Source organism: Panicum virgatum, chromosome 5K (genome assembly GCF_016808335.1).
Source record: "Panicum virgatum strain AP13 chromosome 5K, P.virgatum_v5, whole genome shotgun sequence".
Classification (NCBI taxonomy): domain Eukaryota; kingdom Viridiplantae; phylum Streptophyta; class Magnoliopsida; order Poales; family Poaceae; genus Panicum; species Panicum virgatum.
Genome location: NC_053140.1, coordinates 54,107,424 through 54,122,687, shown reverse-complemented (window position 1 = coordinate 54,122,687; position 15,264 = coordinate 54,107,424). Strand labels below are relative to the sequence as shown.

General features: G+C 45.1%; 2 protein-coding genes across 2 annotated transcripts; both read left to right on the top strand.

Moving 5' to 3' along the window:
• Window positions 1-3,483: 3,483 nt before the first annotated feature.
• On the top strand, window positions 3,484-4,563 carry LOC120708610 (osmotin-like protein). The gene has a single exon (XM_039993961.1). The coding sequence runs from the start codon at window positions 3,549-3,551 to the stop codon at window positions 4,305-4,307; it is 759 nt and encodes a 252-aa protein (XP_039849895.1). The 5' UTR covers window positions 3,484-3,548; the 3' UTR covers window positions 4,308-4,563.
• Window positions 4,564-9,666: 5,103 nt separating this feature from the next.
• LOC120708609 (ubiquitin-conjugating enzyme E2 7-like) lies at window positions 9,667-13,719 on the top strand. Its single transcript, XM_039993959.1, has 6 exons — window positions 9,667-9,965; window positions 10,080-10,182; window positions 11,883-11,980; window positions 12,074-12,174; window positions 12,750-12,827; window positions 13,369-13,719. Exons 1-6 carry the CDS (start codon window positions 9,914-9,916, stop codon window positions 13,444-13,446), a joined length of 510 nt encoding a protein of 169 aa, XP_039849893.1. The 5' UTR covers window positions 9,667-9,913; the 3' UTR covers window positions 13,447-13,719.
• Window positions 13,720-15,264: the final 1,545 nt, after the last annotated feature.

The following is a 15,264-nucleotide window of genomic DNA, read 5'->3' as shown; positions in this document are numbered from 1 at the left end:
GCGGCGCGGGGTCTGGAGTTTTATGGGGGGTGACGTGGTTTCGAGAACGTTCGGGCGCCGCGGACAGCCACCGTTGGATTCAGATCGGAGGGGCGTTCGAGAAGCGTCTGGATGGTGCGGGTTCGGGTGCCCAGCCAATAGGGGCGTGCCAGGTTGCCACGTCGGCATGCGACCCGGGGGGCTTGCCTTCCACAGTTCGCCACAGCGTTCTAGGAGGTGTACTCGCTCGGTGGCGGTTCGGCGGTCAGGGGAAAGTTGGAAACTCTGCTAGTGGGCCCGGCTGCCCTAAACCCTGTCACGTCGTTGAATAATCTGTGATCTTGAAGGCGAGACAGACAGGCAGCATGACCTTGTTTTGGTTGATCTAGCACATAATTTCTAAAAGAAAATCTCATATGCATGGACTACTAAATAAAATTTATTTGCAAATTTTTTTTGGAGATGAGTGTAATTTTTCGTGACGAATCTAATGACGGTGATTAATCAATGATTGTCTACAATGATACTACAGTAAACATTCTTTAATCATGCGGTCAAAAGTCTCATTAATTTTTTCAGGGTTCCTAGCACAAGGGTTCTAAAGTTGGTTTTAAAAACTGACTTAATTTAATACTTTAATTAGTAGTCAAAGTTGATACAAATAGCACAAACCAAACAGAACCCATGGCATGTGCTACGAGCCTGGGAAAAGGAAATCACTGATATTTTCCTTGTAGATGCAATCGGTTTGCTTTTGTAGGAGTAGTACTTTTTTTTTGAACTCATTTGTAGGAGTAGTACTGATGAATTGTGCACGAGTCTTACGCATGTCCTCACAGACAATTTGACAAAATTATGATTCTCACTCCTCCGAGCTTTTTTGTATAAGGAAATTGCGACAGAGCTGACTCAGGATGCAGATTTGACTCAGCTGAGCCCAAGCCAAGCCCAAAAACTTTGGAAGAAAATTGGGCTAATACATGCTCCTGGGAACTGGGCTAAGGCCCACGACCTACTGCCGATCAGAGGTGACAGCCTAGGTACAGCCCGTAATGGAGGAGCGATCACGCAGCTGCCTGCTGCAGTGGCTGGAGAGTGGAGACAGATGGTTTTCTTGCCGGACCTCGTTGCGTTGGCGGCCTGAAATCGGCACCCGGATGATATCCGCGGACTTGACAGGCGAAGCCAATACCAATCAAACCTAACGTTCTTCTTTGAAAATTTCCATTTGCATGCAACTTACGCTCATCTTCACTGATTTCATGGCCCCGCTGTTGTAGAAACTTTTCAGTATTAAGTCTTTCAACAATATTCATTTTAGAAAAAAAATGTTACACGAGGACTTGCTGACAGTAACACGAGGAGTCGAGGACATCATGAAAACCCCTCAGTTCTTTGACAGGTGCGAAAGCTGAAAAGGTAAAGCGAACAAGTATTCGCGATGCAGGCCTCACGCCATGATACCATCCGTGAAAAGCTACGAGCCGTCAAGCCTACAAGAGCAGGGCCTCGGCGGTGGCCGGAAGGATTCGCCTGCCCGCTGCAGGGAACGGTCGCGCCGGGGGCCAGGCTTTCAGCGATCCAACGATGCTAAAAGGAGTAGCCGCCGATGCTGTGCGCCTGTGCCGCACCACAGGAACGGTGCCCCGCGCGCACTCAGCCAAGAAAGCTGCCGCCCATCTCTCCCTGCCTCTTCCGCTCCCAGCCCTTCGATGCCTGACCTGCCCGGCTGCGGTTCCTCTGCGAAGCTCGTGCTATGTCTGGCGGCATGTGATGTGCTTATCTACAGACCACAAGCCAGGGTTTGCTGCTTTGAGGCTTTGTGCTTTCCACGATCAGGAGAAATGCAGGACGCAGGAGGAGGGGATGAGAACCTTGAATGCTTTGCCAAGAAAGCGTCTCGTCGTGTGCATGGGCACACGGCAGGCAGCCTCCACCGTAGGAATTCGAGAGCCCCATCCTCATCCTTGCTTCTGAAGGATAAAGGATTGCCGTTTCTGCTACAGACATAGCTACGCGAGCAGGTCTTCATCCAAAAGCAGAACTATAAAATGGTGTGAGGACAGCTTTGGATACCCTTCTGCTAAGCTGCTTTGAGAAAGTGAGTTCAAGGTAGTAGTAACTTTTGAGAACTGGCGTGACGCTAGGCCCCAGGTAACAAGGCCGAGACGATAAGCTCGGTGTCATCGGGACAATTGTATGTCAAGAATGATTGCAGAGGATATCACCTGAACGGATAAGCTAGCATTGTTTGAAACATTAGCTAAACTAGTGAAACTTTGTTTTTTTTTCTCTCTAGTAGACATTAGCTAAACCTTTGAGACATACTCCCGCCATCCTGAAATGTAAGTTTTTTTCAAAATTTGACCAAGTTTATAGAAAAGAGTAATAATATTTTGAATGTCAAATGGGAATAATTAGATTCATTATGAAATATATTTTTATATTTTACTTATGTGATGTGTTAGATGCTACTAATATTCTTCTCTGTAAATTTGATAAAACTTGCAAAATGTCTGAGTCTGGCGGAAGCTGAAGTGAGATTTTTCGTTGCTGGCACTTCAAACACCAATGTTCGCTTGCGATCCCGCCGAGCAAACAATAACGGTCTTTGCAGCTTTTGTGGTCACGACGAGGATGTTGTGCACCTCTTCCTTGCTTGCCCTCGGGCGCAAAGCTTCTGGTCCCTTCTGCCCGTAAACTCTTCTTCTGTCTCTACCATTGAGCACCTTTGGTCTATCACCCTTCCCAGTCCTGCCCTGCCTAATCAGAAACTGCACTCAACCATTATCACCTGTCTTCTTTGGAATGTTTGGAAATGCAGGAACGCGAAAGTCTTCAACAACGTGAACGACTCTAATGGGGATATCTTCCGGCGCTGCGGTGGCGACCTCCTCCTCTAGGCAAACAGGGCGAACTCTGCGCCTGCTCGCCTGTGCTTAGATAATTGGAGCTCCTTTCTCCGTGCTATGTAATTTTCTCCGGTACTTGTTTGGTTTGGTTCTTTTCTCCTTTCTACAGTGGCTTGTCATTGTATTTTTTCCACCTCTCCCCGTGTAAATCCTCTTGCTTTTTGTACTTCGAACTCTTCTCTCTTTTAATGGCATGGTTCAGGCTGCCCCAATGGATTAGCCGTAGTTCCCGTAAAAAAAAATGCAAAGGCAAACGATTGAGGCCTTGTTTAGTTTCCAAAAAAAATTCTACAGTACCCGTCACATCGAATTTTTTGACACATGTATGGAGCATTAAATGGAGTTAAAAAAATTAATTATACAGTCTAACTGATTAGCACGAAATGAATCTTTTAAGCCTAATTAGTCTATAATTAGACATTATTTGTCAAGTAACAATAAAATGTGCTACAGTACCAAAACTTAAACTTTTTCACCAAATAAACACACCCTGAACGATGCGTCCAGACATGGGCACGCCCACACAAGTTCGCCACGGCCCGAGCCAAAACCCACGACGCCACGCCCACGTCCTATAAAACCACCTAAAACCCCTGCCCTCACTTGTCACGGCCACAAGTCACAACCTTCTCGTGCTCAGGTCCCCAGCCAACAACCATGGCATCTCCCAATAAGCTGCTGCTCCTGCTCGCCACCTCCCTCCTGGGCTGCGGCCTCCTGGCCGCCGCCGACTACGCCCCCATGACCCTGACCGTGGTGAACAACTGCCCCTTCCCGGTGTGGCCGGGCATCCAGGCCAACTCCGGGCACGACGTGCTGGAGGGCGGCGGCTTCTTCCTCCCGGCCCTCTCCCACAAGTCCTTCCCGGCGCCGTCCCACCCCTGGTCGGGCCGCATCTGGGCGCGCACGGGCTGCGCCGCGGGCGCCGGCGCGCAGCTCCGCTGCGCCACGGGCGACTGCGGCGGGCGGCTCCAGTGCGGCGGGCTCGGCGGCGCGGCGCCCGCGACGCTGGCGCAGGTGAGCCTCCACCACGGCGGCGGCGGCGACCAGACCTCGTACGGCGTGAGCGTGGTGGACGGCTTCAACGTGGGCCTGTCCGTGACCCCGCACGAGGGCCGCGGCAACTGCCCCGTCCTCGGCTGCCGCCGGAACCTCACGGCGACCTGCCCGGGGGAGCTCCAGCTGCGGTCCCCCGCCGGGGCCGTCCTCGCGTGCCGGAGCGGCTGCGAGGCGTTCCGCACCGACGAGCTGTGCTGCCGCAACATGTACAACAGCCCGCGCACCTGCCGCGCCTCCAAGTACTCGGAGTTCTTCAAGCGCGAGTGCCCGCAGGCCTTCACCTACGCGCACGACAGCCCGTCGCTCACCCACCAGTGCGCCGCGCCGCGCGAGCTCAAGGTCATCTTCTGCCACTAGATACAGCCAGCCCCGAGGAGTCCGGCGTCGCTGTCCGTCGACAAGAAGTGTCGCTGGCTAGTAGGATTTCTGTTGTGCGTGTTGGTCTAGTGCGTGATTCTGTGCCCCCCGGTTTTCTGTGGTCTGGTCCTGCTCTGTAGACTGTAGGTACTGTGCCCGTTGGATGTGTGTGTTGGCGTTCTGGCCGTAAAGACTGGTGTAATGGTGCCGCTGCTCAGTTTGCAGTCTGAAATAAACTTCGGTTAGGTGACTATAATGATCGTTCGTTCGCGCATGTTGAGGTGCTGAATCATTCGTCGAAATGCATTGGGTTCTTCTGAAACTGAAATGAGATGGATCTGACTGAAAACCAGGTAGCTGGTGTCCTGTCTCTCGATCAGTCTGCTTCTGGTAACTGGTGTCGTCTTGTCGCTTTCCCGTTCCATTTTTTTCCGCAGTTTTTATCGCTGCCTTTTGGATCATGGGATTCGTTTGTTTCCCTGCTGCGGCTTGGCGCCCCGCCCCGTGGCCTGGTCCGAGTCTATACTACAGGCTTGGGTTCTTCCAGTAGATCAACAGACAGTGCAGTGAGAGGTTTGCATTGGCAACTTTGTCATCTGTGCTAGGTTGCTGAAAGTTGGAAGTATCATCTAACCTGATGGCAGCGGGCAGGTCCTGCATTAATTTGAGGTTTAGCAGCCCTAAACGTGGTTTTGTTTGAGGACAAAGAGTTCTCCATTCTCCAATAATCACCAATCATGCATACTCTTTTCTTTCTTTGACACGTCTTCTGGTGGATCAGTAAGGGTGTACGTGCGTGACTCACTAATTAAGCCCATAAGCCGGCGCAGTAAGCTTGGTCCATCCTCCATTCCTCCCCGTAGCTGACGACAGAGGAGCAAGCTTTAGCACGCAGAGCATCGGAAGCGGTGAAAGGACGGAGCGGCGGTGACTGCACGCAGAGCTTGCTATAGGTAGTAGCACCGCTATAGCGCGAAACCATGGAAACGTGGGTGGTCCCTAGGAAGAGGATAAGAACACGATCGTAATAAGCAAACGAACAGCATCAGCTAGCCGTGTGGGAGGAGCGCCTTGCATTAAAATTGTTGATGTTAGGTTTAGCTAACAAACAAGGTGGAAACGAGGTGCTCTAGCTCTCCGGTGATGCATCCCGCTTCCCTCCCTGCAACACAAGTGGGCAGTTCATGCTAGCAAGTAGTTCTGGACTTGCTAGCATCTTAAAAGTGTACAAGTTTTTTAAATAGAGTTTGGAAGTTCAAAAAAAATTGGCGAAAACTATGTGCATTATTTTAGATTAGAGCTCTACGCTTTAGTTATCGGAATGTGTAATGTTTGCTGCTGTTTTCGAGATCGCCAACGGTCGATCGCCGTTGTGCTGTGGGCTCGAATGGGCCCATTTTAGGTGGGTAAAATAAATTGAAGGTGACAGAGGCTTTAGGCGCCGTTCAGACATGTTCTTGAGTTTTCTCCTATGGGCTCATAGCTGACATCTCCCATGGGCTATTTTCTATTAAAATCTCCTGTGGCCCATATTTTTCGTCTCTTTAGGAAAATCTGGGCCTGGACCTATTTTGTCATTTTGTTTCCTGTTATATCCATGGAAATCCGGCCTTTCTTCGTAGTATATATCCTTCCCTTCCGGTATTCGGTCTGTTTGCTCTCTTCGACGTGAATGTTTGTGTAAGGAAAGGTTTATTAGACGAGGGGTCGCGCCAACCTACAACCACGCGATGGTACGGCCGTCCGGCTACAGCCAGCTATATACACGGTCCGTATCCACCTCTGTCACATCTCTCTGTCTCTCTCGTCTCATGTATGTCCTTCTTTTTAATTTTGCTTTTTAATCAAGATTGTTTATGCGAAAGGGCATGTAGCCTAGTAGTTGCAAGATTGTGCATTCAGTAGTAGGCGACATTTCCGTCGACAGCGAGACGCATGTGGTGACTTCGTCAATCTCGAGGATTTGCCGGCTCAGTTTTCGAAGATGCTCATAAGGATAGAGTTTGTACGTGTATTCATAGGGGTGTGAGTGTGCGTGCGTTGTGAGTGTCTTAATTGTACTGTGTAATCTAAAAAAAGATTATTTATAAAAATATTTTATATTTCTCGTACAAATTCCGTTTTGAATATTGATTGTATCGTTGTGTTCTACGTAATAAGACGAACAAAACTAAATCCCACTTTTATATATTTCGAAGATACATTACACATGTAGCAATTTATGTGTAAATTTAAGATTCGATATTATTAAAAAACTTGCTACGATATACATATAAAGTTGCCACCCATAAATAGATTTTTTTAGTAACTTTTGTTTACGTGCTATGCATGTAAGTTGATACTTACATACTGACACCTTATATGTGTATATTGTATCAACTACTTCAATAATATTAAATATAAATTTACACATAAGTCGCTATTAGTGTACAAGTTAATATACAAATTATTGTTAAAATTAATCTTTTAACATGTAAAATAAAATTGCCACAAAGTAGAATCTATTATATACATGAGTTGCCGCACATATATGATACAAGTTACCACAAATAAAATCAATCGTACATCCATACACATAAGTCGACACTAAATAAAAGTTGTTATACAAATAAATTGCCACAATAACTCGATATATATAAGTTGTTATAGAAAAGAGCATGTCGTCACATAAGTTGTTACTAGTACAAAATATTATCAAAATATATGCAAGTTGGGTCTAGTTTTGTTCGTCTTGTTGCGTAGAACGCAATAGTGTAATTTGATTACGAACCGAAGTTAATACGAAGGAGATAAAATATTTTTTATAACAAGCTTATAATACTAAAAAGAGCAATATCGAAGAGAGAGAGAGCGCGCGCGAGAGAGAGAACATATCACGCTTAAGATGGGGGGCGAGAGACAATGTGAGAAGATGATAGTCCCCTTACTTTCGAAAGTGATTTGGATGTTGTCCTTCTGTGATTAGAAAAAAAAAAGTAGAGACAAGGTGAGAAGGTCGCGCCATCGGCTAGCCTGCGAGCTGTCACGGATTAACTCGGTCCTTTCTGAAGATAACTCGTCGTGTAAGACAGCAACTAGTACTAGCATATGCTCCACTGAGCCATGAAGAAAAGCGTCTAGAATTAAATCAGAGTTATGCAGGTGCCTTATCACTGGATCGGTACCAGATCACCGTGATTACGGTTGATCGTCTGGACCCTTCCCCGTCGCGAAGTGAGCACATGCCAAATCCTAATTCCATCCAGCTGAGCTCGGACCTTTACCACCATCACTGACGACCGGTGCGGTCAGGACGTCAGGCCAGGTCAGAGGCTGCTGATTAAAGAGCGCTGAAGATACGATCCGAGTGCCTTTTCCCCTTGACGCCCGGCAAGATTCGGCGTGCGTGAAAGAACGACCAAGAGATGCTCGCTGTAGGTAGCATGTAGGCAGAGGATCTCTGCCTCTGCGGCAAGGTCCACCGGCGGCGGCATCGTCATCGACCTCCACCGAACTATTGGTGGCGCGAGGCGTGCGGCTTTGCTCGTACGATCTGGCGGGGCCGGAGGCGGAACCCGCATGTTCCTATCGCTATCTATCGCGCTCCGGGCCAGGCCGGACCGGCCGCCGGTGGTGGCGCTGGGGCCGGCGGGCGAAACCGACGGCTGTCCCGTCGTCGCTCGCCGGGGAAAGTGGTCCTGGCTCTGCCAAAATTGTAGTTTTTTGGTAACGTGCAGTGGCTCACATTCTGGGGTGCCAAAGCGGCGTCCTTTTCTGTGCTACTGCTAGATATCATTCGCACTAACGCGTAGGCTGGATCCGCCTGAATATGTGCAAAACGCATGGAGGTGGTAGCCTGGTAGGCTTTGGCCGGCCGGTGACTGTAGTTGGAGAAGAACCCTATTCACGTCGCTTTAGAAAGAACCAATCGAAAATTGGACGCAGGCGTTCGGATAAGCTACCATGATGATACATGTGCAAGCTTAACCGTGAAGGATTCCAGACCCCGAAGCTTCCGTTCCCCGTACGCGTCTGCCGGGAGGGGGGGGGGGGGGGGGGACGGAACGCACGGCACGGCGCGGCGGTCGGCGGCGGCTCACCATTCCGTGCTGTCCGGCGTGGGCAAAGCAGCGGGGACGGGCTCGTCGCTCGCGAGGCGAGGGAACGCACGCACCGCGCACCCACGCGACCCTTGTCGGCCCATTTGCCCGAAACGCTCGTCGGGTCCGCGTGCCCCCGCCCCCGTTGGCGCGTTGCCGTCGGCGGCGTCTGCGCCCACGCGGTGGAAGGCACCGCCCGGACGCCCGTCGGCGCGATCGCGGTGGCCCGGCCGTGCTGCCCTCCTGCGTGGCCGGCCGCGCGACGATGTGCTGTGCTGTGCAGGCGCTTGGCCGCTGGCTAGCCACTTGGCCGGGGGCAAGGCGGTGTCCAAGTGAGGCTCCTCCGATCCGTATTTAAAAACAAGTCCTCGATCGCGGGGGATGGCCGCCGGATGCGTTGGTCGACGGCGTCCTTTCTTTATTCAGCATTCAGCATGTCGACCATTCCGGGGAGGCGGCTCCGGGGCGGCGATTCCGAGCTTCCAATCGGTCAGCCACTCGGCCCTTTTCCAGGAAGCGTTAAAATTTGCCAGTTTTACAATTCCTCCTTGGTTGACTGGAAGCAACCGTTCCCACCTGTCAACATGGGTAGTTGCCGTAGAAGTAGAATGCTCGTGTTTTCGTTTCTATTAGAAGATGATCAGGCTTACTAATAGTTTGATGGAAAAATCTAGATTGGCTTACTATTACCATCTGGCATCGGCTATGTCCATGCTCACGTCGGCAAACGTATTCATGTCGCCATAGATCTCTTTAGATTTTTAGATGGAGACACCGATTCTTTCCTCATGGCTGCACAAAATTCCTACTGTATTTGTTGAAAAGGTGCACAACAGAAAAGTTGGTGTGAGCCAAATCCATAGTCCTCATCTTATTATAGAAATGTTTGTTTCTACATCTCCCTAAGTTTACAACATAGAAAGCACTCCTTCATTTGCGTTTGCATTTCGTGTTCCTTGTTGAAAACCTTACGTTACTCTCCTGAAAAACGGTGCGGAAACACGCGAGCTATATGTGTCGTTTCATGAGTTTTTCCCCCCTGCTTGCGAATAACAAGAGATGCAGACACGGTTTTTTTAAAAAAAAACTTATGTAAATGAGAAATATGATAGTGAATCACGTTGTAGGTTAGAACGAAAATATTGAAATGTCCGAGCTTCTAGTAAGTTTTGTTTAAGAACTGGTTTCAACCAATACTTGTATCTGCTTATGAAAATTTTAAAACTACAAACAAAAGACGTCGCAAATCACAATAATAAATAGGATTATCCCATTTCCAGGAGGTAGCAGCCAGCAGAGAGGGAGAGCCAGAGGCAGAGAGCGGCCAGCGTTCCAGTCAACCACCGCTTCGTTCACTCCCACCCCCACACCGCTCGCCCCCTTCCCGATTCCCATCTTCTCCGAGCTTCTCACCTCACGTCTATAAATAAGGCGCCCGCGGCGCCCATCAATTCGCGTCACCGCGTCCCGAGAGCGCGAATCATTCCGCGCGCCGTAAAACCCTAGCCCAGCAACCGATCTCCTCTCATGGCGGCCACCACCAGCCAGGCGAGCCTCCTCCTGCAGAAGCAGCTCAGAGGTGCGGCCCGCTTGAGTACCCCTGCATCCGTTTCCGGTCGATGTTTTTGCTTCCTTTGCGGATTGATTGGTTGATCGATTTGTGGTTTTCTTTTTTGTGGTGTGTGTGGCGCAGATCTCGCCAAGCACCCGGTGGATGGGTTCTCGGCTGGGCTGGTCGACGACAGCAATGTTTTCGAGTGGCAGGTCACCATCATCGGCCCGCCTGACACCCTATAGTGAGTCCGATTCTCTCCGTTTCGCGCGAGCTTCCATGCCTTATCGCGATGAATTTCCTTGTTTGCTGTGTTGGTGCCATGCCGAATTATGGTTTTTAGTGGGCATCTGTGCCCCGGAAGCAATGACGGAGAACCTTACCCAGGGATTCATTTTAGCGGAGACTTTCTGCGCGGCTGAATTTGCTTTGCTTGTTGATTTTTGTAGTGGGTGGCATACTCTTAGTACTATAGCAATTTGGTAACACGGACGGCGCCCTGTTCAATGGAGTTCGTTTGGCTGAGTGCATGAGCGGCTCTGTTTATTGGTTAATATTTCCGTTTTTTCTGAATTTGAAGCTTGTAGAAGATAGATAGGAGAAACATCAGGAACACTTAGTTTTCTGTTATTTAATATTGAATGAGTTTGTGGGACTTGCGTCATGTAGTGCCACCTGAATTTACACTTAACATTTTTCTAGCCATTTGGTGCCCGAGCAGAGTTTTTTTTATAGGCAGCCACTGTCTTCCTGCTCGGGATTGAAATTTCAGCTGGAAGTAGAGGACAAACACAAGAATTCTAAAGCAAATTCACTGACTACTAATTACCGAAATGCACTATGGACTAGAATGGTAGTCACATGTTGCAATTATGCCTATTGTTTTGTGGAGTTCGGCACAAACAACTCTTTAATAATTGATAGTGATAAATTTTTAGGAGCACTAGAGGTAGATGCCTTCAGTTTATGTGTACCGTTGTTAACAGTTGCTATGTTCGATAGTTGTTATCTTGTTCATAAGGATCGGTTGGTTTTTATGGAGAGAGCACGCAGCATACAACGAAGTTGCTTGAATAGCCTGCCATAATCTTTAGCATGGCAAGTAGCAAATCATCCTAGCATTTATAATGGCACATTTTACTATACAATATGAAGTTGTGTGTCTGTTTGTTGCTTTTCGGTCTGCCAGTTTCTTTTTCTGCTGCATATATGAAATTGGTTATACAGAATTGGACATTTGTTATGTTAATTTAAACATTTGTTACAAGACATGCTAGTTAATTTTGGGTACAATTATGAAGATTGTTAACAATATGCTAAATGGCTTTTAGTACACCTAAAGGGGGGAAAGGCGAGCCTGTAATCAAATAAACAGAAATGGTAGACTGGAATGGTTACTACAAATAGGATGGTTGGTGAGCATCATCGACAGTCATATAATGTGCTTGTTAGGTTTTTTGCTTTCTGGCCACTCACCAAAGGCAGCATTCATTGCAGCATGATTCTGTATTGACCTAATGGACTAGCATTGAAGCTATTCGGTGTTTGTTTCTTGTACTGCTGAAAGTTGCAAAGAAAACAGAGTACTAACAGGAAAGTTGAAGTGGAACCTAAAAAAATCTTAGGAGTTTGAATACTTGTGATCAATATATTTCCAACTTTAATGCAATCCTTGATGTATTGTTGGCTTCAAAGAACATGTATTTTTTTGGTGACGGGCTTGTCAGTTGCCTTGTTACTCCAGTCGGTCATGTATCAATCTGAAATTAGACATGTGATCTGAGTCCTGACTCAGCTAACGCCGATTGAACTTACAAACAGACCGTAAAAAAATAAGCTCTTGATTTGCTGGCATTGTATTTGTCTTTGAATTGTTTCCTTGGCACAGTCATGTAAATAGTTTTTATCTTCTGAGTAACAGTAATGCTAACCTTCATTTTGCAGTGATGGAGGGTACTTTAACGCGATAATGAGCTTCCCACAAAATTACCCAAACAACCCGCCGTCAGTCAGATTTACCTCTGAAATGTGGCATCCAAATGGTCAGAATTTAATTTCTTTAAAATTCGCATCTATTTATACTTGATCCATAATTCTGATTTCTGACATATGCATAATATTTGGGCCTTTGACAGTGTACCCAGATGGTAGGGTGTGTATTTCTATTCTTCATCCACCTGGTGAAGATCCCAACGGCTATGAGCTCGCGAGTGAGCGTTGGACACCTGTGCACACAGTAGGGCTTTGTATACAATGTCTACATTACTAACATTTTCTTTTTCCATTTTCAATTTTTGTTCTGCACTAGTACCATCCCATTAACTTATTCTGTATCAAAGTCTTTATTAGCTAAATTTATTTACTGACATACATCATCAACAGTATTCAAAAGTTCACTGATATGTCTGTAAAATCTTGAATTTAGTTATGATATGATGCATTTTGGCTGTAATTGCTAGTGAATCATATTGAAATATTGTTATATAGTATGATATGTTTCCCTACGACTAAGCAATTAGGAATCCTGATCAACTTAATGGAGAGCTTTCCTATTGAACGAATTCCTGGTTTTTGGATGCATCAAGAGTTTGTTGTATTTGCTGATTGCCTTGCACTCAGATGACTTCATATGTACTCTTCTTCTGTGTGACAATGAACATATATTCTAGAATTGTTGCTAGCTTCCACTGGATAGATAGAGAATGCTCTGTTTTTGTCTAAAGGTAGAATGATAAGGGGCTAGCTTCCTTCAGTGGTGAATAGTTCCATATGCTTTCACTAGTTGTAGAGTTGATTGTTTTCCATTTGCAGGTTGAAAGTATAGTTCTGAGCATTATTTCTATGCTCTCTAGTCCAAATGATGAGTCTCCAGCAAATATTGAGGCAGCTGTAAGTTCTGACAATTTACTTTATACTGTTTTGTTTACTGACCTATACTTGTGGGACTCTACAAATATCAAAATACTTCACGTTTGTATCCTACTATCTGTTTTGCCATGAATTCGTTGTTGTGAAATGAGAATGATTTATTTGTATTACGGGAAGATGCCATGCCAGTAATAATAAATAGAAATCAATGCTGAGAGGTCTCAACAAAAATTGTCAGTGTCCTCACGGCTTTCAAATAAATTTGATATAACGAGTGGTCTTGGAAAATTCAGTGCCGAGTATTCTCAAGCAACTTTTGTATTACTGTCCAGAAACATCATGAATTTATTATTAGCATAATTCCATTGGACATCTCATGCATTGATGCATCATTCACTCATTCATCTAGATATCCACCTATTGTTAGATGAGGAACGAGTGACAAGTGCCAAACATAAGTATTTGTCTTTGTTGCATGGGGATTTCTTCTGGGTGGCCACAATGATGCAGAGTGTACCTCTTTTTGTTTCTGAAGTTAATACCTGTTATATTTCTCATGCAGAAGGAATGGAGGGAGAAGAGGGAGGACTTCAAGAAAAAGGTTAGGCGCATTGTCCGTAAATCACAGGAAATGCTCTGAAGAAAGTAAGTGTAATGCGGAAGCTAACCGTGCAATGCCAGGCTGCAAGATTTTGTTGTCGAGCTCCCAAATGTTCATTTGATACCAGCGTCTTGTATATATTCCATTTAGCGTCCGACCATCAGTGATAGTTGTTGTCACCAGAAATGCACTGGGACGTGTCGGTTTGGTTGTATCATGTGGCATGGGCTACCAATGTTGATAAACTTGAAATGCTGCAATTTATCATAACTTTGGTGGTAAACCTGGTATAAACAGACGCCATTCATGTCACCTTAATATTGAGCGTAGAGCCGTAGAAAAACTGTGCAATTGTTAGTGAAATGAAGTTTTCTATTCAAAAGATGGAAAAAGTCTATATCACCCCCCAACCTATGGGGGTTGGAATACATAATACCCCAACCTATGAAACGGTCTATATCACCCCCTGAACTTTTCAAAACCGGTCAAATTACCCCATAAAGCAGTTTCGAAAAATCATAGTAAATTAAAAAAAATCATAAAATGAAAATTTCAATTGTGTTGGACTCCAAATGAGTAGATTTACACTGTGAACATATAATATGGTATGCTTTAGTATATTTTTTTATAGCTATGAAGAAAAGCATAGATCTAAAGCTACAACAAAAAGAATATACTAAAGTATATCATATTATATGTTCACTGTGTAGATCTACTCATTTGGAGTCTAACACAATTGGATTTTACATTTTATGATTTTTTTGTGATTTAATATGATTTTTCAAAACTACTTTAGGGGGTAATTTGATCGGTTTTGAAAAGTTCAGAGGGTGATATAGACCGTTTCATAGTTTGGGGGTTATGTAGTCCACCCCCCATAGGTGAGGGGTGATGTAGACTTTTTCCATATTTTAGTTTCTGTGAAATTGTCTCAAATTTCTCAAATCATGGTGAAGTGCCCGTTACTTTGCAAGTTTAACTATACATGGTGCTGTGGTGCAAGTTTAACTATGTAAACCTGATTTGCAATATCGATACAGTTTTACCTGTTACTTTATAGAAAAAATTTAAATTATTACCCTCAACTATAGCCAAAGTCTGGATAACCTCCTAAATTTTTGTTTAGTTTATTTTATCTCCCAAACTATGCCATTTGGTTCAAATTATCCCCTAATATAATTTGTATTTTTTATTTCTTCATGCATAGATGGAGTTTTAAGTTGAAATTTTACAATATAATAGTACACGCCATAACACATGTTAAAAAAATAAATCACATTTTTTATTATTTTGATAGGTTAGGATATTTAATAATAAATTAGTCATTGGAGTTCAAAATTATAGGGAAAAATATAAAATATTTTTCTAAATATGCATTGTGATGTCCACTACTACTTTGTAAAATTTAAAATTAAAATTCAACTTGTATATGTATGGATAAAAAAATAAATAAATTATATTATGAGGTAAAATAAACCAAACGATATAGTACAAAAGGTAAATTTAATCAAGTTATAGTTTAAAGAGTTATCCAAACTTTGGTTATAGTTGAGAGAAGTGAATTGAATTTTTTTCCTTACTTTATCATGGTGGGAAACACGCACGCACTCCATATAGTTTAACTGCATCCTGTAAGAAGCCAAGCTCAAGCGCATATATTAAGCTCACTGTAGTCGGAAGCTTTGTTTAGTTTGCGAAAATTTTCGGATTTTGACACTGTAGTATTTTTGTTGTTATTTGGTAATTAATGTCCAATTATGGACTATTCAGACTTAAAAGATTTGTCTCATGGTAATCAGTTGGACTGTGTAATTAATTATTTTTTTCAACTACATTTAATGCTCCATGCATATGTCC

What these genes read in the sequence shown, in the direction of transcription:
- LOC120708610 (XM_039993961.1), top strand. Translation starts at nt 3,549, where the DNA reads ATGGCATCTCCCAATAAGCTGCTGCTCCTGCTCGCCACCTCCCTCCTG.
- LOC120708609 (XM_039993959.1), top strand. Translation starts at nt 9,914, where the DNA reads ATGGCGGCCACCACCAGCCAGGCGAGCCTCCTCCTGCAGAAGCAGCTC. An exon ending in TGAAATGTGGCATCCAAATG is followed by an intron (nt 11,981 to 12,073) that starts GTCAGAATTTAA and finishes GGCCTTTGACAG; the next exon opens with TGTACCCAGATGGTAGGGTG. An exon ending in CAGCAAATATTGAGGCAGCT is followed by an intron (nt 12,828 to 13,368) that starts GTAAGTTCTGAC and finishes TTTCTCATGCAG; the next exon opens with AAGGAATGGAGGGAGAAGAG.